The sequence below is a fragment of the Peromyscus eremicus genome, chromosome 2 (assembly GCF_949786415.1).
Source record: "Peromyscus eremicus chromosome 2, PerEre_H2_v1, whole genome shotgun sequence".
NCBI classification, from domain to species: Eukaryota; Metazoa; Chordata; class Mammalia; order Rodentia; family Cricetidae; genus Peromyscus; species Peromyscus eremicus.
Genome location: NC_081417.1, coordinates 111233255 through 111261031, shown reverse-complemented (window position 1 = coordinate 111261031; position 27777 = coordinate 111233255). Strand labels below are relative to the sequence as shown.

At 39.3% G+C, this 27777-nt stretch overlaps 1 protein-coding gene and 1 pseudogene across 1 annotated transcript in view; both read left to right on the top strand.

The window, feature by feature from the left end:
* The first annotated feature begins 1456 nt into the window (after positions 1–1456).
* C2H1orf87 (chromosome 2 C1orf87 homolog) overlaps positions 1457–27777 on the top strand; it is a 72515-nt gene continuing 46194 nt past the window's right edge. The window contains exons 1-3 of the mRNA XM_059254551.1: positions 1457–1550; positions 3080–3216; positions 16999–17233. Of these exons, the coding sequence (XP_059110534.1) occupies positions 3110–3216; positions 16999–17233 (342 nt within the window). The 5' untranslated portion in view covers positions 1457–1550; positions 3080–3109. The remainder of the gene's footprint in view (positions 1551–3079; positions 3217–16998; positions 17234–27777) is intronic.
* LOC131904426 (large ribosomal subunit protein uL13-like) lies at positions 6307–10547 on the top strand (annotated as a pseudogene).

Genomic DNA, 27777 nt, shown 5'->3' with positions numbered 1-27777 from the left:
TGGCAGCAGAGGCCGCAGTAAAACTGCAAACACAGCAGAGCCAGGGCCTGAAGGCAGCTCCTTGGATGTTGGAGTTGATACAATGATACCATTCTGGAGTCAAATTAAAGTGCCATTACTCATATTTACAGTCTTTGAACAGAGGACAGAGAACCTAGAAATCTGGGTTGGACGGAAAAGTTATCCAGGAGGAGGGATATACTGAGTTATACTGAGGAAATCAAACTCCATTTGGTGTGCTAGCCACTGGAGCCAATGTTCTCAACCTGTGGGTCTCCACCTCCTGGCGGTCATACGACCCTTTCATGGGGGGTGGGTCATATCCTGCATAGCAAATATTTACATTATGATTCGCAACAGTAGCAAAATTACAGTTATGAAGTAGCAATGAAATAATTTTGTGGTTGGGGGTCACCATAACATGAGGTGTCAGCATTAGGAAGGTTGAAAACTGCTACACTATAGGTTTGTTCAAACAGAAACTGCGGGGTTTAAGCTGGAGTCGAGAGATCTACCTTGAGAGCAAACTATGCAAACCATAGGTCTCTAGACCTGAAGAGATGTTTGATACATGAGCGGAGAGGCCCCGTGATAACTGAGCTCCTTCACTTGCCTCTGTGGGGTCTTGGTAATTTCACAATACCCAAGCTTCAGTTACTTGTCCTTTAAAATAAAAGCAAAATGTTTAGTTGGCAGTTGTCAATAATGCAATACCTCTCTGGCTCAAATAAATGATCTTACATACTGATGGCATTCAAGGTCATTATTAAAACTTTGTTTCTTTACTTATTTTGTAACAGGATCTTATGTAGCCCAGACTTAACTGGAACAGGTGGCCTAGCATGACTTTGGACTTCTGGTCCTCCTATTCTCCGAGTTCTTGGGTTATAGGCACTCACCATCACCCCTTGTTTACGCAGTGTTGGGGATCGAACCCAGGTCTTCATGGTGGAGATTACACACAGATCTTCATGCAGGCTAGACAAGCAATCAACTGAGTTACAACATCTTCAAGTGTTTTAAATTGATTTATTGTTAACAAATTATCTTGTGTGTTAGTTGTTTGCATCACTGTACAGCAGGAAACAATCCTGGAACAAAGAAGAGGTTTGCCCAAAGCCATGCCATCCCCAGCATGGGCTAGTCTAAAGATTTCAACTTTGTGCAAGTTTCAGAAAACAGAAGTCTAAGTGGAAAGGTGAAGCAACATCAGTCCAGAGGTGAGCAAGATGGGCTTCTGGAAAGGCTCAGAGAGCCTTCAGAACAGACTTCAAAACATGCAGCTTCCTCCTGTCAGCAACCACACCCTGGGACACCTGGTCCCTCCCCCCACCCCAGGACTGGCAGCCACCAGTAGGTGAGGAGAAATCTGTTTTCCGCCCAGCAGCAGCCTCTGTGCGTCCTTAGTAACAGGGCTGCAAGGCCCCTGCCGCGATCCAGGCGCTGTGATTGGCTGGATTCTGAAGCTCCTTGCTGACATTCTAGGTTGTTTTTTTAGACCGAAGCACTGGTACCTCTGAACTTCCTGGGTAGGAAGCGCCACTCCAGCGGTAAGACTGCCTGCCCCTCTGGTCCCAGCACAAGGCTGATGCCCCACTGCGGGGCAAATAGCAAACCTGATAGTCTCAAATCCCAGTTTTGGTTTTCCACACCCACAGCTTTAAAGAGCCTGTGGTGGGCTGGATGCGGTTTCTTCTGGGGCTTTAGTGCTGTTCACACTAAGTGAACTGGACTCTTGGGAAGGACCCAGTTGTAGCTATCAGAGCAGAACACTGGAAAGACTCCTACCCTCTCTTTTCCCCTCCAATCTGGGAGACCTTGGTGAGCTAGCATTTGGCCTCAATTTCCCAATCAGTAAAGCCAGTGTTTAAATTAGAGTAAGTTCTAGACGTCTCTTGGACTCTCTGTAAAGAAGTGGTCAACCGGGTTCACCTAGCATCACTCGGGTTTAAACACCCTGGGCTTATCTCAAGCAGGTTTTCAATTACTGACACTGGTAGCTGTGGGTACCGATGGGAGATAATGAATCCCTTTTTCAAAGTACAGTGCTTCTTCAAATACTTTGTTTTCTGGGGTCACCGAAAGTCTCTGAGCATAACAGGAATCACAGAGGGCAAAAGGGAGTATCAGAGCTGATCTTTGATTCAAGTGTCTACTACAGCCCAGCTTTCTACTCTGGCCTCAGGATAATCCCATCCCAGGCCCTGTAGTGGAGAAAGATGTAGTCACCCAAGGACTCAGTTTGTGTGCTTTGCAGATCTTCTTCTGGAACTGACAGCTCTAGCTATACATACCTCTTCCCTTGACGGTGAAGTAAGAATCGTCATGGTTATTAATAGTACCTCACACCCTGGCTGGGGAGATGGCTTGGCCTTTGAACATGAGTTCACTAGCTAGGAAACACATGGTAAAAGCAGAAACTGATTGCATCAGGTTCTTCTCTGACTTACACACACACACACACACACACACACACACACACAAATGTAATTTTAAAAATGTAAAAGGAAACTTTATTGGGCGTGTTAAGTGAGGTATAGGGATGACAGCCTTTTACTCAATTTTCCCAGGCCCTGGATATTCAGAGAATTAACGGAAAAGAAGCATATGCGTTATGTAATACATGCTTTACATAGCACAAGAAGCTGCCACCCCACCCCCAATAAGGAAGTGAGACTTCTCCAAAAAGTATTTAGAATAAATTGCTTATGTCAGAACTGGATAAGGAGTAGTTGTAATAGAGCAACTGAATTATTTGAGGTTTGAAGAGAGTCATTTTAACAAGGTTTGTCAGACCTGTTTTAGTCTTGACTTCTCAAAGGACAAGGATGCTGCATCCTTTACATAAGAATTTCATCTTCTGCTTTTACGGAAAATCATGGAATGCAATGATCTTTCTGTTCCTCCTGATGTTTTCAAATATCTTTAACTTAGTCTCTATAGTGGAGTAGTCTATATAATCCCTTCACAGGAACAATGCCAGTAGGTCCTGATGTTATTGTTGATGTGGTTGATGAGGAATCCATAACTACTTGGTGGGAAATCAAGAGGAAGAACCTATTTATTTTCTACCCCTAAGGACCTAACAAGATTTGGAGAGAGACCATCCATGTCTTCAGGTTGGCAGACCTCCCATAGATCAGAGCCAATGCCGGAAATCATGGTGAAAATCATTGGAAGTAAACATTTTCGATACGTTGTGGAAAAGCCAATGATGTAAGTTTCCTCTCTGAAAAAAAATGACTGTACTTCTTGGATAACAATGAAATTGTTTTTTTTAAAACTAAGAAATTTTAAAAGTGCCATCTGTGCAAAATTAAGTCATTAAAATGTAAAAGTAGAAGTAAAATAGGGTTGATAACTCCATGAGCAATTCTTCTGATATTTTCATCTTTATAATTCCCCAATTCTCTTTAATTACTTGGGCTGATTTTCCAAATATATGGAAAATATGAGCATTATGACACTTATAAATATTAATGGAATATTGCTGCTTCTCCTAGTCAAGTTTGTAATCTACTACATGCAGTAATTTGGTATTGGGAGGGAGAAAGGGAGGCAGACTATTAGTCAATTTGTTGTGAATTACAGGAGTGGGATTAATAATGAATCACAACTTGTAAGGTTTTCACTTACTCTTCTTGTGTTTGTTTCTTCTCCAAGCAAACTTTTCAGAGTATTGCCAACATGTCTTTCTTCCCTTCCCTTACTGACAGCTCATTTGAGGAGGGTCATTTAAACATCTCTAAAGTTAACTAGGTACTTGGCACAGAAGAACAAGGCAACCTCTTTCTTCTAGAGTTTTAGTGCTTTGCAAAAGAAAAGAATGCCAATTAGACCTATTGTTTTTAGGCAACTCAGTAGCTACTTGCCTTTCCCTTGAAAGTTGATTTCTTTGGTTCTTTCCACTATTGCATTATTGAACATAGCTACAGGAAGTAATACTTATTGAACTCAAAAGACAATCACCAAAAGCATACTTAAAAATGAACATATGGACCAACTCAAGAGAAACTGAGTCAGAATCTGTGAATGCAGATCCCATGGCCAGTGTTGCCAAAATGGATTAGTAACATCAATTGCTTTTGCTTTTCCACTACTAGCATTGTCACACCAGAGCAATTCCAAAACGAATGCTATTGGGAGTAATGTCTAAATGGACTAGGAAGTGAGCATGTCAGGACCTCGGGTCCATGATTTGGAGGTCTCTGCAGAGCAGAAAGATGGGAGTTTAATCCTAGTCCTGTTCCTTCCTGGTCTGTTGACATTGCAAAAGTGTGGTGTCTAGCATTCTATTCTATTTCTATAAAGCAGGAATTTAGTGGCATTTATCTAGTAGGTTGTTGAGGAGATTAAGGAAAGTATGTGGGCATTTTGCAGTGTCTTACACATTCTGGGGTAAAAATCCCTATTCTCCACTGTGGCCAGCAGAATCTTTCTAAAATTCAAACCCACTGCACCTGGTAGCACCCACAATACCCTTAAGGATCTTATTGTGTTGAAACTTCCTATATTTCTGTCTGTCTTATTTAACTATGAAGTCCTATTTGCTAAACTGTATCCTCGGCAGAAAGTACCAAATCCTGTACAAGTTGAAAGCTGAGTAAGGGAATTAGAGCAATGCAGTTGCAAACAAGGTAAAAGTTTGAAAGACAATGTTTAGTAGCTTTAAAGGGTTTCAGGCCTACAATTCCAAGCTTCCAAATAGCATGCAGATGTTACTCGGGATTCCTGAATAGTCTTTGATAGCCCAATGAAAGGAAGAAATGCCTTTATCTCATTTCCAAAAAAGAGTAGATAAGAATGGGGAATGAAATTCAGAGGCTTGTGAACAACCCCTGGACAAATTATAGCTAAACAGACAAATACATATCATTATGAGAATGAAACATAAAGTGGTGATCTCCAAGGAGCAGTGCATGTTGACAAAAAGCAGATTCAATTATGCAGTCCATCCCCCTACTGATGAGACTGTGCAGCCCAAATGAAGGGGATGAAAAGATGCGGTATTGTCAATTCTAATGAATCGTCGCCCTCACAATGGCCTGACACAAGGCATACTATTGAGGCAGGTTAGATCCTGCTATTCATTTGCTGTTGCTAACAGCATAGTCCCACAAACCATACAAATCTGAGCAAAATAGGTTTATTTGGGGCTCATTGTTCTGGAGGTCTAAGGCTGAGGATTGTGCCAGATGATGGCCTTCCCCGTGGCAGAGTCTTAAAGTGGTGTCATCATGCATGACAGTAAAAAAGATTGTATGCATGTTTATTTCATCTGTTTTCTCTCATTTTTTTTCAAATTCCAGGATTCTATCACAGGGTTCTGTTCTAGATTTTTTTTTTTATCCAAATTGCCTCATAATATTCCCACTCTAAAAATAATAGCTTGGTTAAAATTTCACCCTCTTAGTATCTCACAAATGAGGATTAAATTCCAACATGAGTTTTGGAGGGGACAGACCATATTAAAGCTATAGTGTACATCAAAATAGTTGCTCTTAGGTAATGGAATGATTAACAATTCTACCTCCTGAAGTGGGGATATTTTGTGTGCGACCCTTTCTAACATACAATCAAGGAAAACTGGGTACTTGTGATAGTAAAGAAGCAAGTAGCAGAATCCTGAGGGGCCTTGGCAGGAAAATATGCTAACAACCAAATCAACGTGGTATATATAAAGTCTACTGTTGGTAAGTGTGCATGGTCATGGTTATAAGGATTAGATGCTTAGGTTTTAGTCTTTGTTTGTGCTGAGCATGCACTAAGAAACCCAGAGAGATGTGGATATCCTCTGTACTCAGTACTCCATGGAGGACTATGCTTGATTCTAGATACAAGAAATCCCATCATAGTGAAGATGAAGGGAGTATTACGGAAGATCCTTATGGCAGAGCTATAGCAAGTGAAATGTGGCTGGAGTGGAATAATAAGAGGATCTAGGTATTGAATTGATGAATATAAGTGAAAGGTATAGAGTCTAAGAAACCTCTTTCAGTAAATAAAGTTGACCTCTATTATTTCTTCTAATGTCAAAGGTCAGTGACAAACCCCTTTGGCCTGTAGATAGTATTATCAGTAGAGCAGTATTAGACACCAGGAAAGTTTTAAGGGGAAAGATTGTAAACATTTGTAACAGTTTACCTTGGTAATACAGGTTCATGTTTTCTCTGGTATTTTCTCATAAGACTGTATCAGAGCACATAATTGTCACTCTTCATCCTATGAGGTCATTCACAATAATAAATTTTGTATGATTTTTCTCACACTTGTTAAAGTGCCAACAGAGTTAGAAGTCAATGTGCTATGTGCGATACCATCACCACCCTTTCCACAGACGGGAATGATCACCTACTGAAAACTGAGCCTTCGGGATTCAGCAGGACACATAAAGTACCAGTAGTAAGAGACACACAGCAAGTGGTGACTACTCAGATGAGAACAGCACAATCAGAAAAAGAGGAAGGGACTGCAAATACAAACACAAAGAGTATTCTCAGAAGGCCTCTCTGAGCAGGTAGAATTTGCCCGAGTCTCTGTGGAAACACACAGGCAGCAGCATACAAGAGAATGATCCCAGGTTAGCTGGCATTAAGGGGGCTAGAGCTGACCAGCCAGTGTTCCAGCAGCCACTATCCTATTAGAGTCTAATTTAGTGTAAAGATGTATGCATCTTCTTTCTTCCTCTGTTTCAAAAGACAAGGTCGCAACTTTCCACAGGTCAAAGTTCAGGTATCAGCCAACTGGCCTTCCTAGCAACTTTGACCAACATAGGGGTGCTAAATTGACTGCACAGAGCTCACAAACAACAACAACAACAACAACAATGACAACAATGAAATGTCTGAGATCAGAGAGGCCAGCAGGCTTGGATTTCGGGCTGTATGACCTATGGTGTGAACTCTGTTTTATATACAGTGAGAAACCATTGGAAAATTGAGAACAGTGGATAACATATCATGTTTACACTTTCTAAAACATGGTTCTAGCTGAGTGGTAGATAAACTGGGAGTAACAGAGGAGAGAGAAACCATTTAGGGCACTGTAATTATAATCTGGAAAAGAGAAATTATACCTTCTAGATAAACCCTGAATAAACCTCATGATGTAAAATATTGACATTATTGCATGATATATGGATTGGTTGAAATATTATAGGACTGAGAATAAAACTCAATGATGGAATAGAATGTGCCAGACTCAGGGTTCAATTTCCAATACCGGGAAAGAAGGAGGAAGGGAGTATGGGGGAGAATAAATATCACACTATAATCCTCTAAAATGTACAACTGGGGGCTGAACAGATGGCTTAGTGATTAAAAGCACTTGCTGCTTCTGCAGAGGAGTCAGGCCCCCATATGGCAGTTCACAACTGTCTGTAACTCCAGGGAATCTGGCACCCTCTGCTGATGTCCAAGGGAACCAGGCACACAGGTGGTACACAGATATCCATGCATGTCAAACACTCATACACACACACTAAAAATAAATAAATCTTTAAAAACAACTGAACACCAGAGTTGATTTTCTCCTTGCTGTGACAAAACACAGGACAAAGAGCAACTTAAGGAGAGAAGGGTTGACTTTGGTTCTGTTGGAAGACTTGCAGAGGAGCATGAGGCAGCTGGTCACAGTGCATCCACAGTCAGATGCAAAGTGCAGTGAATGCTGGTGCTCAGCTTCCTTTCGTCTTACATATCTCGTAACTTCCATCCAGGCAGTTATAGTGGGTCCCTCCTCAATTTATCTAATCTTGAAACTCTCATCGGCATACCCAGCAGCTGTCTCCTAGGTGATTCTAGAACCTGCCAGGTTGACAGTTTTAACTGTCACGGTGGTTTCCATGGATTCCCCGTGTTTGGTTTTGTGTTTGTCTGAGGTATTATGAGAAGTACAAAGAAACGTAAGATACTGCAGATGTGGATGCATAGTATAAGGCACAGGCATGAATCTTCAGTCTATGGCATTCTGTAGAATATCAAGAAAAATGTGTACCTACTGATCCCGGATGTTGAAACTATATGGTAAAAGTTGTCATTTTATCATTTAAAATTCTATTTTTCAAGAAAAGGAAGAAAAGAATGGAAGGAAAATAGGAGGGAGGGAAGAAAAAAGGAGGGAGGGAAGGAAGAAAGGGAGGGAGGGAGGAAGGAAGGAAGGAAGGAAGGAAGGAAGGAAAGGAGGAAAACTTCAAATAAAATACTAAGTACTATTTGAGATGCCTATGACCCTCACCCTTCACAAAATAACCCTCTTAAAATACAGGACTTTTTCAAGCTCGTAAGGAAAAGATGAGCAGTCCAGCTACAAAACATGACAACAGGCCCAGACAGGCAATTCACAAAAGAAGAAATGAACAACCAATATTACCAGGAAAATTCAGCCTGCAATGTATTATAAGAAATTTATATAGCAATGAGATAATATTTTCACAAATCAAATTTAAAACATTTTAAAATGAAAATATTCAGAGTCGATAAGGCTTGGAGAAAGAATGTGTGGAATTTTTAAAAGTATGCTCTCATCAAACCTTTAAATGTCTATATACCTCAGTATAATCAAGGCTTGGGGACATATCCTGTCTTAGATAGAGTTCTTATTTCTGTGATAAAACCATAAACAACTTGGGAAGGAAAGAATTAATTTCATCATGCAATTCTTAGTTCATACTGCATCACTGAGAGAAGTCCAGCCAGGAACTCAAACAGGACAAGAACCTGGAGGCAGGAGCTGATGCAGAAGCCATGGAGGGGTGTTGCTTACTGGCTTGCTCTCTGTGACTTGCTCAGCCTGCTTTCTTATAGGACCCAGGACCACAAGCCCAGGGGGTGGCACTGCCGGCAGTGAGCTTGGCCCTCCCCCATCAATCATCAATAAAAAATGTAAAAATGTACCACAGGCTTCCCCACAGGCCAATCTAGTGGCAGGACATTTTCTAAATTGTGGTTCCCTCTTCCAGCTGACTCTAGCTTATATCAAGCTAACCAGGATAGATCCCCAGCACTAGAAACAGTACTAAAACAGGTTTTAGAAAGAGATTGCATTTATAATCAACCTGATTTAAATAAAAATATTGGTTTTTCTCTGTCCCACACCAGAGGGCTCTTCTGATTTGGGACACAAGAATCTCTTAACCATTTTTTTAAGCAATATGGCTGAATTTAGAGAAGGAATGAGCCAATTCCATTTCCACAGCCAGCTTGGTATATTTGGGAATTTGGGTGTAGCTTTTCTTACTACTTCCTGCTGGAGGGGGGCGCTGCAGGACACTGAGAAAAGTAACCGAGAGACTCTAGCCCTGTGGGCTGAAGACAGATGCCCCAACTTTACAAAGGAACATTAGGTGACTATCCAAGCTGCCAGCTGTCTCTGTCTACCCTGCAAGACTCCCGAAAGTTGCTTGAATCCTTCTCACATTTCTCAAGTATTATTATATCCTTCTGAGGTCTTTGATGTAGTTGAAGCTAGATAGTTACAATTTTCCTTAGTTATGATAAAAGATAAGTTAGATATAAAACCTTAGACTCACAAATATAAGATAGATAGGATATCTTCTTTAATTTTGCCAAATAAACTAGTTATTATAAGTAGACTAGATATTATAACTGTAATTCTTGCTTGATAATTGTTTTGTTATCTGTAATTTTACTATGCAAAAGTTAAAACCTTCCTTTAAAAAAAGAAAAGGGGAAGTGTTGTGGGATGTTCTGTATGTTACATGTGTTGCTTGATTGGGTAATAAATAAAACACTGATTGGCCAGTAGCCAGGCAGAAAGTGTAGGCGGGACAAAGAGAAGAGAATTGGGGGAAGTGGAAGGCTGAAGAGAGACCTGCCAGCCACCACTATGACAAGCGAGATGTAAGGTACCAATAAGCCACTAGCCACGTGGCAACATATAGATTAATAGAAATGGGTTAATTTAAGATATAAGAACTAGATAACAAAAAGCTTGCCATGGCCATACAGTTTATAAGTAATAACAAAAACAAAAAACAGGTTTTAGTACTGAGTGGCCAAGGCCATCTTTTGGGCTGCCTGGCAGCCATTGTGGCCAAGTAGATGCTGCTGAGCTGGATGGTGGTGGTAATACTCTGCGAGGGCATCAACATTTCTGGAAATTTCTACAGAAACAAGTTAAAGTACCTGGCCTTTCTCTGAAAGCAGATGAATACCAGCCCTTCTCCAGGTCCTTACCACTTCTGAGCCTGGAGTTGCATTTTCAGATGCACTGTGAGAGGCAAACTGCCTCACAAGACCAAGCCAGGTCAGGGTGCCTCGAAAGCCTCAGTGGGATCCCCACCCTATGACAAGAAGATTGCGTGACTGAAGCCTACTAGAAAGTTTGCATACCTGGGCATCAGGCTCATGAGGTCTGGTGGAAGTGCCAGGTATATGACAGACACTCTGTAGGAGAAACAGAAGGAAAAGATCAAGATCCACTTTTGGAAGAAGCTCATGAGGCTACAGAAGCAGGCAGAGAAAAGTGCAGAGAAGAAAATCAACAAGTTCACCGAGGTCCTCATGACCATTGGACTCCTGGAGTGAGCCCAATAAATACTGTATCTTAAAACAAAAATAAAAACAAAAAACAAACAACAACAAAAAACTGTATGTACTCTGGCTTAAGTGTTTTATGGTTCCATCTTGTAAAAATAGATAGTGTTGAACATAATGGTTCATTTCTTAGACGTCCATAAATTGTAAGGCTGGACTCTAGTAGTAAACAGATTTGTGCATTTACCCTCCACAATTAGAAAGTTTTAGTTGTGACTAATTGCAGAGATACAGAATTAGATTAAGAAAACTCCAATGTGCAGCACAGGGATGATGGGTCAGCATCTACAAGGTGAGTACCAGCATTAAATCTGGAAAGAACATGAGAAGAATGGCACTGAAATTAAGTGGAGCATTCTGTAGCCCAGGCAGGCTGCTATAATGGAGGAAGCAGTTTTTAGTACAGAGGCATGGGAAGACTGAGCAAAATTACAGGGAAGCCGGGCGGTGGTGGCGCACGCCTTTAATCCCAGCACTCGGGAGGCAGAGGCAGGCGGATCTCTGTGAGTTCGAGGCCAGCCTGGGCTACCAAGTGAGTTCCAGGAAAGGTGCAAAGCTACACAGAGAAACCTTGTCTCGAAAAACCAAAAAAAAAAAAAAAAAAAAAAAAAAAAAAAAAAAAAAAAAAAAAAAAATTACAGGGAAAACCCCATCCATTGCTAAAGCCACCCAGCAGAAGATGTGAGAACTACTGACAGAGTCCACCTGGTCAGTTTATCAGGCAAGAGAGTAGCATGAATCTAAGCACCAAAGGAATACATTTCACAGAACAGAGTATTTAAATTAATGAAAATTTCGTGACTAAATCTTAACAGTACATGATGGATTAGACTCTTCTGTATTAACACATCAAGAAACTATTAAACATTTAAAATAGTAAAGAGCTTAAGGTATTGGTGTGTAAGTTTGCCCACAGTATATTGTCAACCAGAAATATGAATATGAGGTCCACAGGTTGTAAAACACTACCACTTTTCTCAAGAGTCAGTTGATCCATTTTTCCTGGAATACTTCTTTCTCTATTTTCTCTTATAACACTGACTTATATGTAATTCTTTCGTGAGGCCATTTTATCTTCCTTAAATAGGTGCAATTTGAACCTCTCCTACAGATTATATTTCTTTTTATGTAAATTTCACACTATTGAAAATTTATGTTTAAATGTGTACTTCCTCTTGAGTTCTTCAAGATAACACAGTCTGAATACAATGGCTAGATTTAATGCATGTCTATGCCATCAGAATAAGGAGGTAATAACACATACACCTAAACAAAAACAGAAGACAAGGTCCATGGTGCATGCATATCTATTACTACCAAACTATATATAGGGAAGAGAGATTTAAAGAGAGCAGAGATATTGAGATTATTATTATTTACAATTTAAAATCACAGCAAAGAACAGTTGTTGGTTGCGTTAGTAACTAATTTTATACCCTCTGTGATCATGCCAATTTGAGATATCTGATCTATTCTCCAAAATACTATAGTGTAAATGAGCTAAAAAACATAAGCTTCGATTATCTTCACTAATACCAGAACTTAGCTCAATGTTATAAGGAGTTGAGCTACTTTGGGATTTTAACATCTCTATCTCTGGGAAAATACAAACACCAGCTAAATGACCACTTTGGTATTCTACAAAGACACTAGGTCAAAAGATAGAATAGATACCACTCTGGGTTAGTTTTCACTAAAGTTTGTATTAACATTGTAAGGACAAGAGGTTTAAAACCCTATTTATAGATAGTTTGAAAATTGCAGGTATGAAATTGAGGCATGCAGGCTTTGGAGCCATATGGGGCTGGGTTAATGTCATAAGTCTCCACCGACTAGAAAGATAGCATTATAATTTAATCATCTACAGTTACCATAGCAATATATCTACTTTGGATACCATGAATCGAGCATGAAGGAATGTATGTGACTTTATGTGGGGTGATATACACATTTATGACATCACTAGTGATGGAGAAATGATTTGATTTGGCATGGGTACAGGAGTAAAATTAATGTAATTTAAACATCTTTCTGGAAATTAAATCATTTGTCATATTCTCATATCTTAAAAAAGGAAAGAAAAAGTTTAAAACCCTCACAGATTTTCACAGTAATATTTTCAACATACTTTATCAGACTTATCCTTCAGTTACTGAGTGGAGTTTGGAGATATTTCAGGTGTATTCCCTCTCCAATTGCTATTTTACATTTAATATCATTCTAAAAAAGGAAGATGGTGACCAGGACCCTGATTATGTTGATGATATTTTATGACTTTAAATAAGAACATTTTACTAAAATTATAATTAGATCACTAGCCCCTGTGCTGTCACTCTCCAGACTGTCTACTCCAGAGGATAGTTGGCACATGGTTGGAAATTAGGGACATTGATTGGCTGCCAAGGCTGGCAGACCTTTAGGATGTATCTAGTGACCTTTTGCTGGGCCCCCTGGGTCCTTTATTTGAGATTTTATGTAATCCAAATGAAATGTGTGATCTGGTGAGGTGGAGTTACATGGGGGAGCCATCAGGGACTCTCCATCACCAGCTCAAAGGATTCTGCGACTCACCCTGCAGTGTTTCTAACCTCAGGACTCTGACTTTCAGCAATGTGTTTCCCTAAAGGTCTGGGTAGAGCAAGTCTCCAGTGTGGGAGAGGGAACAGTTGGACAGCTTCCTCTAATTTACTGAGCACTCAGTAGCACTGTAATTGTCCCTCATTGCTCTAGCCCAGGATGCCACTGAGCTCTTCACAGTCCCCCTAAGGATCAGAAGCTGAGGTCAAAAGTGGCTGTGGGGAGACTAACTGCTGGGCTTCAGAGATACTGTTGATGGTGTGTTTCCCCCTTTCTTTTAAAATGGCAAACTTCTATTTTCAGTAAAGTAGGTAGTTAACACACTGCCTAGAAGAAAGAACTGTGAGTTTGTGAACAACACAACAAGAAATGTGTGTTGAAGAATTGTTTGTGCTAAGCAGAGACACATGTCGTTTCTCAGCTGGAGAGTCTACTTTATGTTAATTTTTTAAGTGTTATGTATTTTTTTTAAAGACAGTTTTTACTTGAAACAGACCTAACAGGCTATTTTTGGTTTCACATCTACTGTGGTTGTTCTAAAAGACAGGCAGATACATTGCAGAATTTCTTGGGCATTTCTGTCTTGTGTTTGCCAAGAGAAGGATTTTATAGGTACGTAAAGCAAAGATGACATAGGTTCTTTGCCTTCATCTATAGGTGTTATGTCTGCTCCATAGCCTTCAAAGTCTGTACTTCTTGCTTTGGTTGTCTATGCCTTTATTTTTAGATCCTCACACAATCCCAAACCTCCATGGTCTCTCTATGACTCTACTGCCTACAAGATATAAAGCTGGGTATGTAGCAGAGAGTTTAAATCAGAGTCTACCATTGAACAGTCGTGTAGTCATTTAAAAATCTCTGAACCTTAATTTCTTTATCTGAAAATGAGAAGTAGAATCCTCCTTCTATGGAATTGATTTGAGGAACAAATAAACTAAGATATGGGAAGAGCTATAGGATAGACATCATGGACATAAACAATCAGTAATATAATTATTTTACTAGTTGTCACAGACCATAGTTATGCCTCTCTCCTCTGAACACCAAATAGTGCTAATTTTTTGTAATGTTCACTAGATATGTGTATGTTAGGGAGATATATTTGTAAGTTTTATGCCATTTTCTCTGGACATTTCAGAGAACTATATCTGCACTGAGATAAAAGCACATACTCCTTGTCTGCCACTTGCTGGATTTTCACACACAGTCATGCAGCAAATGTCCCATTCAAGAAAGGGAAGATACTAGTACCCCCAAAGTTCCCCATACTCCCTTCTGTACTCCATATTAACCCCTACAGGTAATCATTATCCTGACTTCTAGAATCAAGTCTAGATCATTTCTAAACTGTAAAATTCCAAACTTTATAGTTTGTTATTTTTGTTGAAAATTTAAGTACCTTCAATAAAGAAACCAATGTCTTTTTTTCTCACTCAAAGTACTGTTTGTCAAATATGCACTCCCTCTTTCTAACACTCTGCCTTTCACTATTGTCTTTGGACTTTACCAGTCTGGCAAAGGCATAGTCCTTGGTGAATCTCACTGCTTCCTCTGCATCTCCATAAGGGCATCCATACTCCCAAACTGATGTTTAAAAAGTTCGTGTTCTCCATTTTACCTGGCTGGATACCTGTCCTCATTTCTCGTCCAGGCACCAGGTCTCTTTTCCACCCTTCGTACCAGATAAATAAAATAATTTCTCCTTAATTCAGACTCTCTATTACATACTTTCCAGTGAGACTTAATGAGTAACTGCCATGTTATCAGCGAAAAAAATCAAGCTGTTAGCAGTTATCAACCTGTTGTCGCCAAACACAAAACGTTGCCTACACACGTCGTATCTTCCTTGTTTTTTTTTCCTGTGCTGGGCCTCTCTGACATAACATCTTACTTTATTGGGTTCACTGTCCTTCTTCAGTGACATCTTCTCCTTCGCATTTGTGTTGTAATGTGTGAAAAAGTCTTTGCCATCTTTAAATGCAACAGTAGGAAAGAGTTGTCTGAAAACCCAGATTATGTGCCTGTCGCCACCCTCTTCACCTCATGTAGATAGATTTCTTCACACCATTCTTTACACTTTCTGTTTATGGTTCCTAGTTGCTGTCTTCCCTTCACCCACTTCATTCTAGTGTCCACTTTCACTAGCTCATTGAACCCCCTCTCATCCCCACGTACACCCCTTGCTGAGATTCCTGACACTGTCCATATGGCTAAACTGGAGACACTTTGCTGAACGCCCTGGCATTTGAACATGTTGTCAGAGCCTCTTTCTGGAAACATCCTCTCTGTTTCGCTGCTGAATCTATGCTGTTGGGTTTTCCCCTGACTCCCTGGGAATTTCTTTCTACTCACCTTTTAGGCATCTTATCTGTTCTTTCATATAGATGCCAATCTGAGGTCTTTCTAAACTTTCTTTTTCATTTCATGCGCCATTACAAAAAAAGATAACTGCAAAATTTACACATTTATTCAAAGGACTGATCATAGTTTAATTTGGATCAGATCAATAAATACCAGAGCATCTGTTTCATGCTCAGACATAAGTCATATTTTAAAACAAATCTTCTTCATCATTAATAACAACTGCAGTTTATAAAATGCTTTCTTGACACCAGGCATAACCACTTTGAAAGTAATTATTTCTCATAATAAGCAATATTTTGTCATATAGAAAAACAACATAGCGTGACAGAATGTGACTTCCTAGAGATAACGTTAACAGCCTAGGTTTCTTACCCAGAGATACTGGGTAATTTCTGGCAGACTTTTTAGACTTACTATGCTTTCATATTGTATGCATACATTTTTCATGGTTATTTTCATTTATTTTTATAATTGGACATTTGTGTCATCAAAATTATTCACAACTGTTCTAATGGTTTCATGTATTCAGTTATGAAACAGAGGAATATTCATTATATACATATGTTATTAAAGTTTTAATATCTTTTGCATGTTTTCATTGGTACATATTTTTTTAGAATGGGTCTATGTGTTAAAAAGTTTCAGCTCTTTGATCTTTGGGTGCTCTACAAGACACCACTTTAAAAACTGTATCTGTTTCTGTGGCCATTGGCATTTTAATTTATTTTGTTATTTTTTTTAATTATTACAATTATTTACTTATTTGTATCTGTGGGAGGCAGGCAGGTACTGTAATGGAAGTAAAGAACAACTTGTGAAAGTCAGTTTTCTTCTACCATCTGGGCCCTGGGCGTTGAACTCAGGTTACCACAGATACGCCTTTTTGCCAGCTCTCAATTTATTTGTAAAAAAATTTTGTACATATAAAGTGATACCTTGTATTTTTATTCATAAATCCTTACTTAATAAACAAGGCTGACTTTACTTTTTGTTTATTAGTTATAATTAAATCATTCCTATAGTTTTTATTCTTTTTATTGCTGATTAACATTGAAATGAGCTGGAGGACCATTAAGAGAAAAATAAGTTTCTGGGTAAAACAACAGGAGAGACAGAGCAGGCCTGGGCCTGGCACAACATTCTAACTTACTTCCTCTTCTAGGTGCAAAGGCTAGAATTACCTGTTTGATTTATAAGTGAGCAATATGCTAATGGTCAGCGTTCAGTTTTGACTCTGCATTTCTTATAGTAAGTGTTCTGGAGCAGATGGGTAGATTATTCACAAGCAGAGTAGAGAAAAGATAGTCTGAGAGGACCAATAGTAGCATGGGTTCTCTCTGGTGCACGATGCTTAGACAGACAGCCACGTTTACCACTACAGGGCTGTTACTGCTGTTACTGCTGTTCACGCTTCCAGACTAACACCTTCTGCTTCTCATGCCAACGTTGTGTGTGATGAGTGTTCCTTATGACTGACAAGGTGCAAACTCTCTCTTCACAGCAAGCAGAATGAGAAGTTGAAGACAGAACCTCAAACCACACTCCAGAAACCCAGGACTGATTATGCAAGGCAGGTGAGCAGAGACCTGCTAAGACCCACTGACCCTTCTGAGGAGCAAATCACTGCTAACTCAGCTGATAAGGAAGACAGTAAGCACGCAAGCAGCAGCCAAAAACCAGAGAGCAATCAAAAGTTCTTAAAAGGAGAACTCAGTAACAGATTCCTGGATGGCAGGGTGAGTAACAAGAAATAGCTATGCCTTTCTTGGTAATTCATTAGGAAAATACAGAGAAAAACAAATTCACACAAACTTATACAAATGGAAATTAGTACATTTTTCATAGAATAGAAATTATAAATGATTCAACTTAAAATAAATTTCAAGGAGATTTTATGTATGACATCTTTGTCCACAATGAATTGAGTTGTTCAACATAACCTGCCTGTGGCAAACTCACTGATACTCAGTAATCAATACAGTAATAAGTATCACTATCCATGTGTCTTATGTGGTTGATACATTGTGCACCCCAATAAACTTATTTGGGGGTCAGAGAACAGAACAGCCACTATATTAAACACAGAGGTTAGGCAGTGGTAGCACATGTCTTTAATCCTAGCATTCCAGAGGCAGAGATCCATCCAGCTCTCTGTGAAAAGGAAAGTCTGCCTGCTTTCACATTACAAGAAGAGATTATTAACTTTCAAAATCCCATGCAACCATGTCTAATTTTAAAAAATCCCCAAACTGTCTTGATAGAAATGCATATCACTGGACTCTGCTAGTAACCATCCACACAATCCATAAAAGCTGTCTTGAGAAAGATAAATTTAAATGATTAGTAATTTGAAATTAAAAGCCAAGTATAGCACCAACTGAAAACTGGATCCAAATCAAGACAAAAACTAATGATTCATTGATAACCAAGCGCCATTTCCAAAAATTACTGAAATTTCAATTAAATGGATACATAGAGTAGGCGTTTTGCAATGCTGCCAAGCATTAAGTGACAGCCAGATATTTTAGTAGAATACTGATTAAAGTCTGCATAAAACTCAAACAGAAATATTTTTAGCTTATAATTTTAATAGCCCTTTAAAAATCACTGGGATGCTAGCTAGATTTTATCCATATGAGGAAATGAATGCCTATGGATTCCAATTTTCTGTGCATAAGAACCAGACAAAATATTATATATTTGGAGTGCTTGACAGCCCACCAGTAGATTTCAGAATGCACTCTGAAGGTTCCAGCTGAGCACTGAATTCCATTTATGAAAGTAACTTGGCCAGTAAGTTAGTGGTATAACCGAGGCTGAAACCCAGACCTTCTGGCCCCCATTTAGTACATTTTATTGGCTTTCTCAAGATGAATCCTTGAAGTCCCTGGTCTGCTTAGAGCAGGGAAGAATGAATTAGCAAAACTAAAATAATATTGTATGAACATCTAAATGTCTATGAGTTTTTCTCTAATTTTGATTCTGGCATTGATTTATTTCTTGTTTTGTCACTCCCAAGAATGACTTTGGTAATAACACTACGGTTAAAAAAAGAAGACACTTTATTATGAACAGGTGCTTCTAGAACATCTTATTATTTGCATTCTCTGTGTTACATTACCTGGTGCAGGTGCCACTGCTGTTTCTCTTACTATGACAGATGACAACCTGAGACTCCAAAGCTGAAGTGACTCATGAGTGTGCAAATAAGACGCCTGACCCACTGTTGCCACTACTATTCTCTGCCTCCTCCCCTGCTCTTCCTATTTCTCCTCCCTCTGCCCCTCCTCACTCTGTTCCTCCTCCCTCCTGCTCCATATCTCCTGCTTTTTTTTTCCTCCTCCACCTTTTTTCCTAGACAAGGTCCAATTTATCCCAAGTTGACTTCAAACTCCCTGTGTAGCTCAGGACTTACCTTCAATCTTTTCTCCTCCTGTCTTTCCCTCTTGGGTGCTCGGATTACAGGCATGTGCCACCATGCCCGGTTTATGTGGTGCCAAGGCTGGAACTCAGGCATTGTGCCAGCTAGATAAACACTTTACTAATTTAGCTACACCCTTAGCCTTTTACTTTATTTAATTTTTAATTGATTTCCCTAATCAAGAAATATTACACAATTGCTATAAAACAACATAATATAAATAATTAGAAAATAAAGCCTAAAATAGAAAACTAGTGGCTTTCATTTTCTTTTTTTTTTAATGGTTCTGCATTATTTATTAAGTTAGGAGTATACATTGAGGCAGCCACCATAGGGTGGGCACATGGCCATGCCCATCGCTTTGTCACATTAAGAAAATAACTTTTTGAATTGCATTTCAACTGCAATAACACTATTCTGGAAAAAAAACCCTCAAATCAATGCTGCATACGCAAGAGAGGGCTTCAGAACTAGTTTCCAAGATTCCTTGTTTCTTGACTCCTTGATGTAAGCAGTGTCCTTGTTCTCAGCCCTAAGAATAGGAAGTGCAGCCAGAGCCCCAGAGTTTCTATGTGACACTTCATAGACAGAGCTTTTATGATGTACTGAAGAACCAAACACCCCTCTGGATGGCCAGGGCCAACCACAGCTGGAACCAAGTCCCCAGAACTCAGCAGCACTGAGATTCCAGCAACACCCACAGTTAGTAGTCCAGCACTGGAAGTTCTGGCACCCCAGGGAAAAAAAACCCAGCAACACATTTGAATGACAGTGACTCAAGTGGTCGGAAAAACAAGGTGGTTGATGGCCTTCAACCAGCTGCTGGCCACCATCAGGTCCTTTCCAGAGTCTTACTTCCCAGGTCAGAAACACACAAACTGCAAAGGAATTGTCACAATATGTATGTCACAATATAAGTGATGGGACATGCAAGTGACAAAGTTTTCCAAATATCTTTTCCCCATAATAAAATAATCTTAATAAAAACATAATTTAAAGGAAGTGTCAAAAGCAGAGTGTAAAATCATAGTTGTAAAGTATCAAAAGTCGAGGGCTTTCTTGAAGAATCATCCAGATCAGTCCTGATTTCTTGGTGGAAACTTCAGTTCAGTGATTTCAGAGTCACGGCTGCTGCTCCTGCTTCTGCCACTGTAAATGTCCCTGGGTGAGAGCCGGCAACCTTTCTGCAGGTAGTATGGGAGCTTCCAGACAGAGGGCAGAAGAAGGCCAAAGTAGGGCAGGGAGGGCTTGAAAGGATTGGACAGCAACCCAGGGTAATTCTACACCCCAACAAAGAATGGGTGACCTTCCAACTCTACAGTCTCCATCCTCTCGCCTCCAACAAGTTGGCCAACAAACTTTAACCCTTGTTCTTCCAAGCACTTTTTCAAGACTAGATTCACCTCAGATCAGTGGTGGTGCCTCTCTTCTAAGTAGTCTGCATCTCCCTAGAGTTCCCTCATGATTGAGTTCTTGGTGTGCACCAGGATTCCCCCCCCCTTGCCCAGCAACTTATAGAAGGTAGAAGAAAATGAAAACCAGTTGTGGTGTCCTTCATTTTCTTCTACCCTGTATATGTAGCTGTAGAGTGAGAATCATTATGTATGTATTCTTTGCTCTCCTGCTCAATTAATTTCACAAACAAGGATTCTATTAGCAAGAAAAAAGTTTGTCCTATCTAAAACTTTAAGAACTCCTTCCTCACAGTTTAAGCTAGCAGCCATGATTTGCTGCTTTCTATCCCAAATCACCCAATGATCCAAGGAACACATCTTTAGTTCATGGAGAAGGAAACTGAAAGATGAGGTCAGTTGCCTTGCCAGTATCATAAGGCTGAGAAGTGTCATCTGATGATTCATGCTCAGATTCTAGGCCCTGCTGTTCCCAGATTGAATCCACTCCTTTGCTTGGATACAAACAAAGCCATTGTAGCACATAAGCTAATTTTAATCTCGATGCTCATCCCCCTATGTTCAGCTCCTCACTGCTGACATGGAGTATGCATTTACCATGACCACCTGGAAGAAGTTTGCTGTATCAGCAGTTCAGCTCATGGACTTCCTAGATTTGGAGTCTTTGCTGGTTCTGTAATACCAAAGGGAAATGACTTTCCTCTCTCCACTTAGAATTCATTATGGGTTTGTAAGAGGCTCAGTGTGGGACACCAGTTACCAAATACAGGAAGGCCTCCTGGGAGGTGTGGGGACTGACTAATTGGTTCTGTCTGCCAGGCAGGCATGTAATGCTGTCTTGCCAGATGGCAGCCACAGTTGCCTGGTACAGAAACCCTCATTACCACCTTGACTAAGTGGTAAATGGAATCCTGCTGTAGTTATAGAAGCACACCAATCAGAACAACTTCCAGATCTTTATCACTCACACATAGATAAAAATAAACCTGGGAGGTAGCCCACAATCTGGACAGATTAATTCGCTCCGAACGAAAAGTTCCTGATGAAGACTGATCCAGCATGAAGGACGCAAGCAAGCATCAAAGAGCAGGTGATGGTCAAAGGATGTCCTTAATAGGAGGTAAGGCTTAGCATGTTATGAAAACACAACACTTTATATATGCAAGAATAGTAAGACATCTAGAAATCAACAGGACAAGCCTTAACCTCATACCTGAATGAGGCTCGGAGATCTTGAAGGAGTTGTCTAAGGTCTCCTAAGATGAGAATTGGGCTATTATGTAACTAATCTTTTTCTTCCTATGGATAACCCTGTGAAAATGTTTCAAATATGTACACACAGTTTCTCAGAAACATTAGTTCCGATTTCTCTGCTAACAAATTCTTTTAAAGAATGTGTGACTAACATCAAAGACAGTAACACGATTTTGAAATATGAATTAGAGTGCCTACAGCATCTGGCGGTATGAAGATAGAAGTGCGAGTGCTTTCATTTTACTAGCTATCACAGCCAGTCTGCAACAGTGCTCTTCAAAGCCCTGTTGCGTAGTTGGCATTCGGCTACATGGTAGAACCCTATGGTTTTGCCTTCCCTATAGAGATGAGTGGACAGATACGAGGGGACTCCCCACTTACATGTGCATTTACAGTTCAATTCTCCATGTTCAAAGCAGGGCCTTTGTTTTTGCTCATCTCCCTCTGACCTGATTCCAAACAGTCTCTGTTGTACTCCTGCATTTGCGCCAGCAAGAAACCTAGACATGCCTTCCTCTTCTCACTCCAGAACTCTGATGTCCAACCAGTCACTGAGTTCCTTAAATTAGTCCTTTCAGTGTCTCTTTCTTTTGTTTCCTCTGTTACTGATCTAATCAGAGTCCTATTCTGTCTTACTGTAGCAATTCTAATGATCTTCACACCCCTGGATTTTTTTGTTTGTTTGTAAACTCCCCTCCTTGCACTGGCCAGCTATTACAAGAAACGTTGCCATGTAACGCCTAGTATTTGGGTGGTTGATGACAATTACCATGTGCACTCACATCTACAGGTGTGAGCTAAGTCAGCCTTAATTGATCCCAGTTGGAATTGGCTGGGCTGTCTCCAAACTGTAAATTTGTTTCAGGTATTATTTCTCTTATATTTTGTCTTTATTGTATTTTCACTTATTGTGGTATATCTTTTTCTTATTGTAATACATATAATTTATAATATATATAAAGAATATATATGTATTATTAAAATATATATACATACATACATACACAAATAACATCAATTAATTTTTAAAAAGAGGCCCTGAATTTGAAAAAGCAAGGAGCGATACATGAGAGGGTTTGGAGGGAGGAAAGGGAAAAGGCAAATATATAGTTATATTATAATCTCAAAAAATAAAAGAAGCAGTAAAAAATGTTTCAAAGAATATATATGTATAAACATTTTTAAAGATTATATACATATATATATGAGAGAGGAATTCTAATAAAATAGTGTGTGTGTGTGTGTGTGTGTGTGTGTGTGTGTGTGTGTGTGTGTTTGCCACATCTTTTAGGAAGAACTTCAAAACCTATCAGCTTTAGCCTCTACTTCAAACATTTAAAATTGGTTGGTAATCCCATTGCCCTGACATAAAATTCAAACTTCTTCACCCAGTTCTCTCTACTCTATTTCCTTTCACTAAATAAAATTCCACCCCATAAATAGAATTCTCTTATCCTTCCTTAATTTTCTTATGCTCTTCATTTTTTAAAATAATTTATTTTTTGAGAACTTCCTCCATGATCTACATCATTCTGACCCATCTCACTCTCCCTCCAACTTTCTCCATGTCTCCTTCTTTCAAGTTTATGATCTCTTCCCTAATTAAACACTCTCATTCATAATAGTCTCAAAAAGCAGTATAGGAATAACCCTAACCAAGAAGAATGCTACAAAAGACTTCCAAAGGAATTTAATAAACTTTAAATCTTTGAATAAAGAGATTGAGGAAGATATAAAGAAGTAGAAATATCCCCATACTAATGGGCTGTTAGAATTAATATTGTGAAAGTGATCATTCTATCAAAAGCAATTTATAGTATTAATGCAATATCCCCACAACATTCTTCACAGAAATAGAAAAACCATCCTAAAATTCATCCAGAACTACAAAGGACCCAGGACAGCTAAAGAAATTCTAAGTAAAAACAGAAATTCTGGAGGTACCAGAAGTCCAGATTTCAGGATATATTAAAAAAGTTGTAGGAATAAAAACATCAGGGTATTGGCACACAAAAAAAACAGACACATAAACAAATGAACAAAATAGAAGACTCAAACAGAAGTGCATATAACTACAGCCATTTGATATTTTACGCAGATGCCAAAAATGCACACCGAGAAAACAGAGCATCTTCAAAAAATGGTGCTGGAAATACTGAACATCCATATACAGAAGAATGAAATGAGACCCATATAGATCAATATACAAGATTTTTTTGGCTTCCAACATTTCTAATGCCCCCAAGAAAAATTAGTATGGGTGAAATTCTTATGCTTTATTTTTAACAATTCTTACAGGCAAATGTCACAAAACTAACATTGACAGAAATTATTGTCGACTGCTCTGTCATCCAAAAGCAGGATTTTATGATTGCCCTTGGATAAAGAACAGACCCTAGCAAGTCCTAAAAGGAATTCATGGCTTCCCTCTAGTCTCCCTCTGCAGCTTTATCTTTTACCTGTCCCAAAAGTTAAATTAGATTCTGAAAAGATCTCTCCCTCTTGCTAGTACACTGTGTACTTCTTTAGCATTTTCTATATTCACGTCCCTTTTTCTGTCATCTTTCTTCCCTTCCCCTTCTTCCCCAGTGATTAGCCCATCAAATCTAACTTCTTTTCCAAGAGTAGACATAGGTGACACTGCCTGTGGATCTATGAGCCGTTCTAGTAGGGCTTTCTCTACCCTATATTGTATTTCTGTCACAGTTCCTTACTGTGCATCTCACTCTTTTCAAGTCATGAAAGCAATGGCTGATTCTGCTCTGTTCATTCTCGGGCCTATTGCAGTGCCTGGCAGATACTAGAGAAACAATTATATATACAAACATATATGCATCATACATTCATGAATGCATGCATACATATGCCTCTGTGTGTGTGTGTGTGTGTGTGTGTTCTGCAAACCTGTGCTTTCTAGCTGTAAAAAGGAGCTAATTCCATATACTCCATGGAGTTGACATAAGAGTAAAACTGATTGATATAAGTCCACATAAGAGTAAAATTGATTGATATAAGTCCCTATATGGTACTTTGTTCAGAGTATGTCACATAACAAATAACTCTTCTTTATGTGAATATTCTGTAACTGATATTCTTACCTACTCTGGAGAATCTGTAGATTTGCCTTAAAATAATTCATAATTACAAAGCACCTATAGGTTGCTGTTATGTTGATGGTTATTTACCACCATGGTCAGTTGACTGAAAACCATAAGTTGCCCCAGTCCCTTTGATAGTATCTCTAATTGCACTAAAACTAATCAAAGATCAGGATTTTACCAAGATTTTGTTAAAACCAAGTATGGGCCCAGACTATAAATTGATGAACACAAATAGCTTGGAATTAATGGTTGCTTTTTTTCTAAGAGTGAAGAAGATATATTGTCCTATTGTGGGATAATCTTTTTGTACACTATGAAGATGTGTCTTTGCCAAGGCATCTTCTGATTGGTTTAATAAAGAGCTGAATTGCCAAAAGCTAGCCATGAGAGGATAGGTGGGATTTCTGAGGAAAGAGAAGAAGAAAAGGAATCTAGGTGCTTGGATTATGCTGGCAAGATGCAACAATATGGTATAGAGGAGAGGTGACCAACCCATGTGGCAAAATGTAGATTAATAAAGGCAGGTTAAGTTGAGAGCCAGTTGGGAAAAAGCCTAAATTAAAGGCCAAGCTTTCATAACTAATACTAAGTTTCTGTGTCATTACCGGGGAGCTGAAAGTCTCACAAAGGAAAGTCTGGCTACATTTGAGAGTTTATTACATTTGGTGCCCAATGTCCAGCATATAAATCCACACAGGGCCTGCAAAAGCTGAAAAAAAATTCTGAACATGGAGTCATGTGGTGGTATTGTGTTCCACAAAATATTGTGCACCCTAATAAATTTATCTGGGGTCAGAGAACAGACAGCCACTAGATACAGAGGCTAGAAAATGATGGCACTCATGCCTTTAATCCTGGCATTCCAGAGGCAGAAATCCATCAGTTCATGGATACAGCCAAAGCATGGTGACTCATGCCTTTAATCTCAGGGAATGATGGTAGAAAGCAGAAAGGTATATAAAGCGTGAGGACCAAAAACTAGAAGCATTTGGCTAGTTAAGCTTTTAGGCTTTGAGCAGCACAGTTCAGCTGAGATTCACTCTGAATGAGGACTGAGAAACTTCCAGTCTGAGGAAACAGGATCACCTGAGGAATTGGTGAGGTAAGGTTAGCTGTGGCTTGTTCTGTCTCTCTGATCTTCCAGTGTTCACCCCCCCCCCCCAATTCTTGGCTCTGGATTTGTTTTATTAATAAAGACTCTTTAAGATTCATGCTACAGAGTCAGACACAGCTTCTGGGCAACCTTGGACTTTCAAGGAGGCTGGATACTTGTAGCATACAGAGGCAGCCCCTTTAATACAGCCAAACACTTGAACAAACTGCGCACTACTGGGGCAGGAGATTAGGTAAAAAACAGCATGAGCCCAGAAACTTCCCAGGAATGTGACAGATAAACAAGGCTCCAGGCCAGAGCCCATGAACATGAGGCTCAGCTAGCACCCACCAGAGGTGGGGTGGAGCCAGCCACCAGCGACATGTGCTAGTGGAGTTTTGCTGTGGCTGGCATAACAGTTTAAAGTTTGACTCATGTGGTCTAAAAAACACTGCAGAGGTACAGACACACACACACACTAAAAAAAGCCAGTTCCAAGAATGCCTCTGAAGAGATGAACAGGTAAAGTATGTTTAAAAATATGCTTAAGTGTAAAGAAAGAAAAGAAAATGTATATAGACAGTTATAAAAAAAAAATAAACAGTTTAAAAATAATAAAATAAAGTGTTTAAAGAGAGTAAAATAAATAAATAAACAAACAAACAAACAAATAAATAAATAAATAAATAAATAAACAAGCCACATAAGGATGGGAAATACGCAGAGTGCCTAGATCCTGTATTTTGTTAACTTTAAATTTTTGAATGCTAATGAGCTAATGACAAATGCTGCTGAGAGACATTCAATTGTAGAAAAAACTGCTAAATTAAACCAACCTATATGTCGCCTTGCTCATCGATGCAAGCGGTGAACTCATCAGGAAAACGCCAGAGAGCTCAATCTGGTGGTGAGGACGAAGGAGAGCAAGCAGGCTGACCAACCCTGCGACCACCCAGGCGGCCCAGAACTAGGGTAATGTATTGGCCCATCCCAACATTCACTCCATCTGTCATCTGCTGGAGGATGTGAAGGGATGGGTTCCTGCAGAACCAAAGCTGCAGGATCTCCACAACACAGGGCAACAACAGGATAACCAAGAGGAGTTCTAATGAGGGCCCAGCATTGATAGTGTAGCAGAAACCAGAGGCCTTGAACCAGACCAATGACTTTCTGCAATGAACACTTACAAGTTAAAGATATATGGATAAAAGAGTTTAATGTGTGACTCACTGTGTCACACTACAGCCTCCATGATGAGATTGGGTTTTTCCTTTTTTTCTCTTTTTTTCTTTCTTCTCTTAAATTTTATTTCATTTTATTTGGTGTTGAGGAGGTTGCAAAGGCAGACGGTGGATGTGAAGGGATGGCAAAATGAATGGGATGGAGATGCATGATGTGAAAAACACAAAGAATAAAGAAAAAGAAAAAGAAAAAATGTTTTTAAAATGTTTTAACTTCAAAATGGAAGTCAGAAAATATGTTGCATTTGTGAAGAGGTTTTGCTTTTGCTTCTATGGGAAACAAAATATTACGATTTACTCAAAATTAATAAATATTAGATTTGATTAGGGGAGAGCTCCTGAAAATCCTGGCTACAGACATGAAGGAAAAGAACAAGAAAAACTACAAGACAAGTAACATACAAGCTGATCCCTTGACATAGGAACAACTCTGAGACTGGATGAGACATGATAAATCTTGTTGGTTACAAAGTCCTCATGACTTACTATTATATGCCATCTTTTCATATAGCATGGATAGAGATTTATATTGCAGCTTAGTTATGCTATTCAAACAGACTTATAAAGTGACAGATGCCTTTTATCTGCTCAAACATAAATTTTTAAAAAATCATCTTTAGCTGATTGTGCACACCTCAATTCTATACTTGTGTTAATTCAGATATACATGTTACCTTTAAAAGTTTGTGTGTTTCAGAAAAAAAAAGGACCAGACAAAAATGAAGACAAGTAGCCCAGGTGATCCAGCCTCTCAAAAT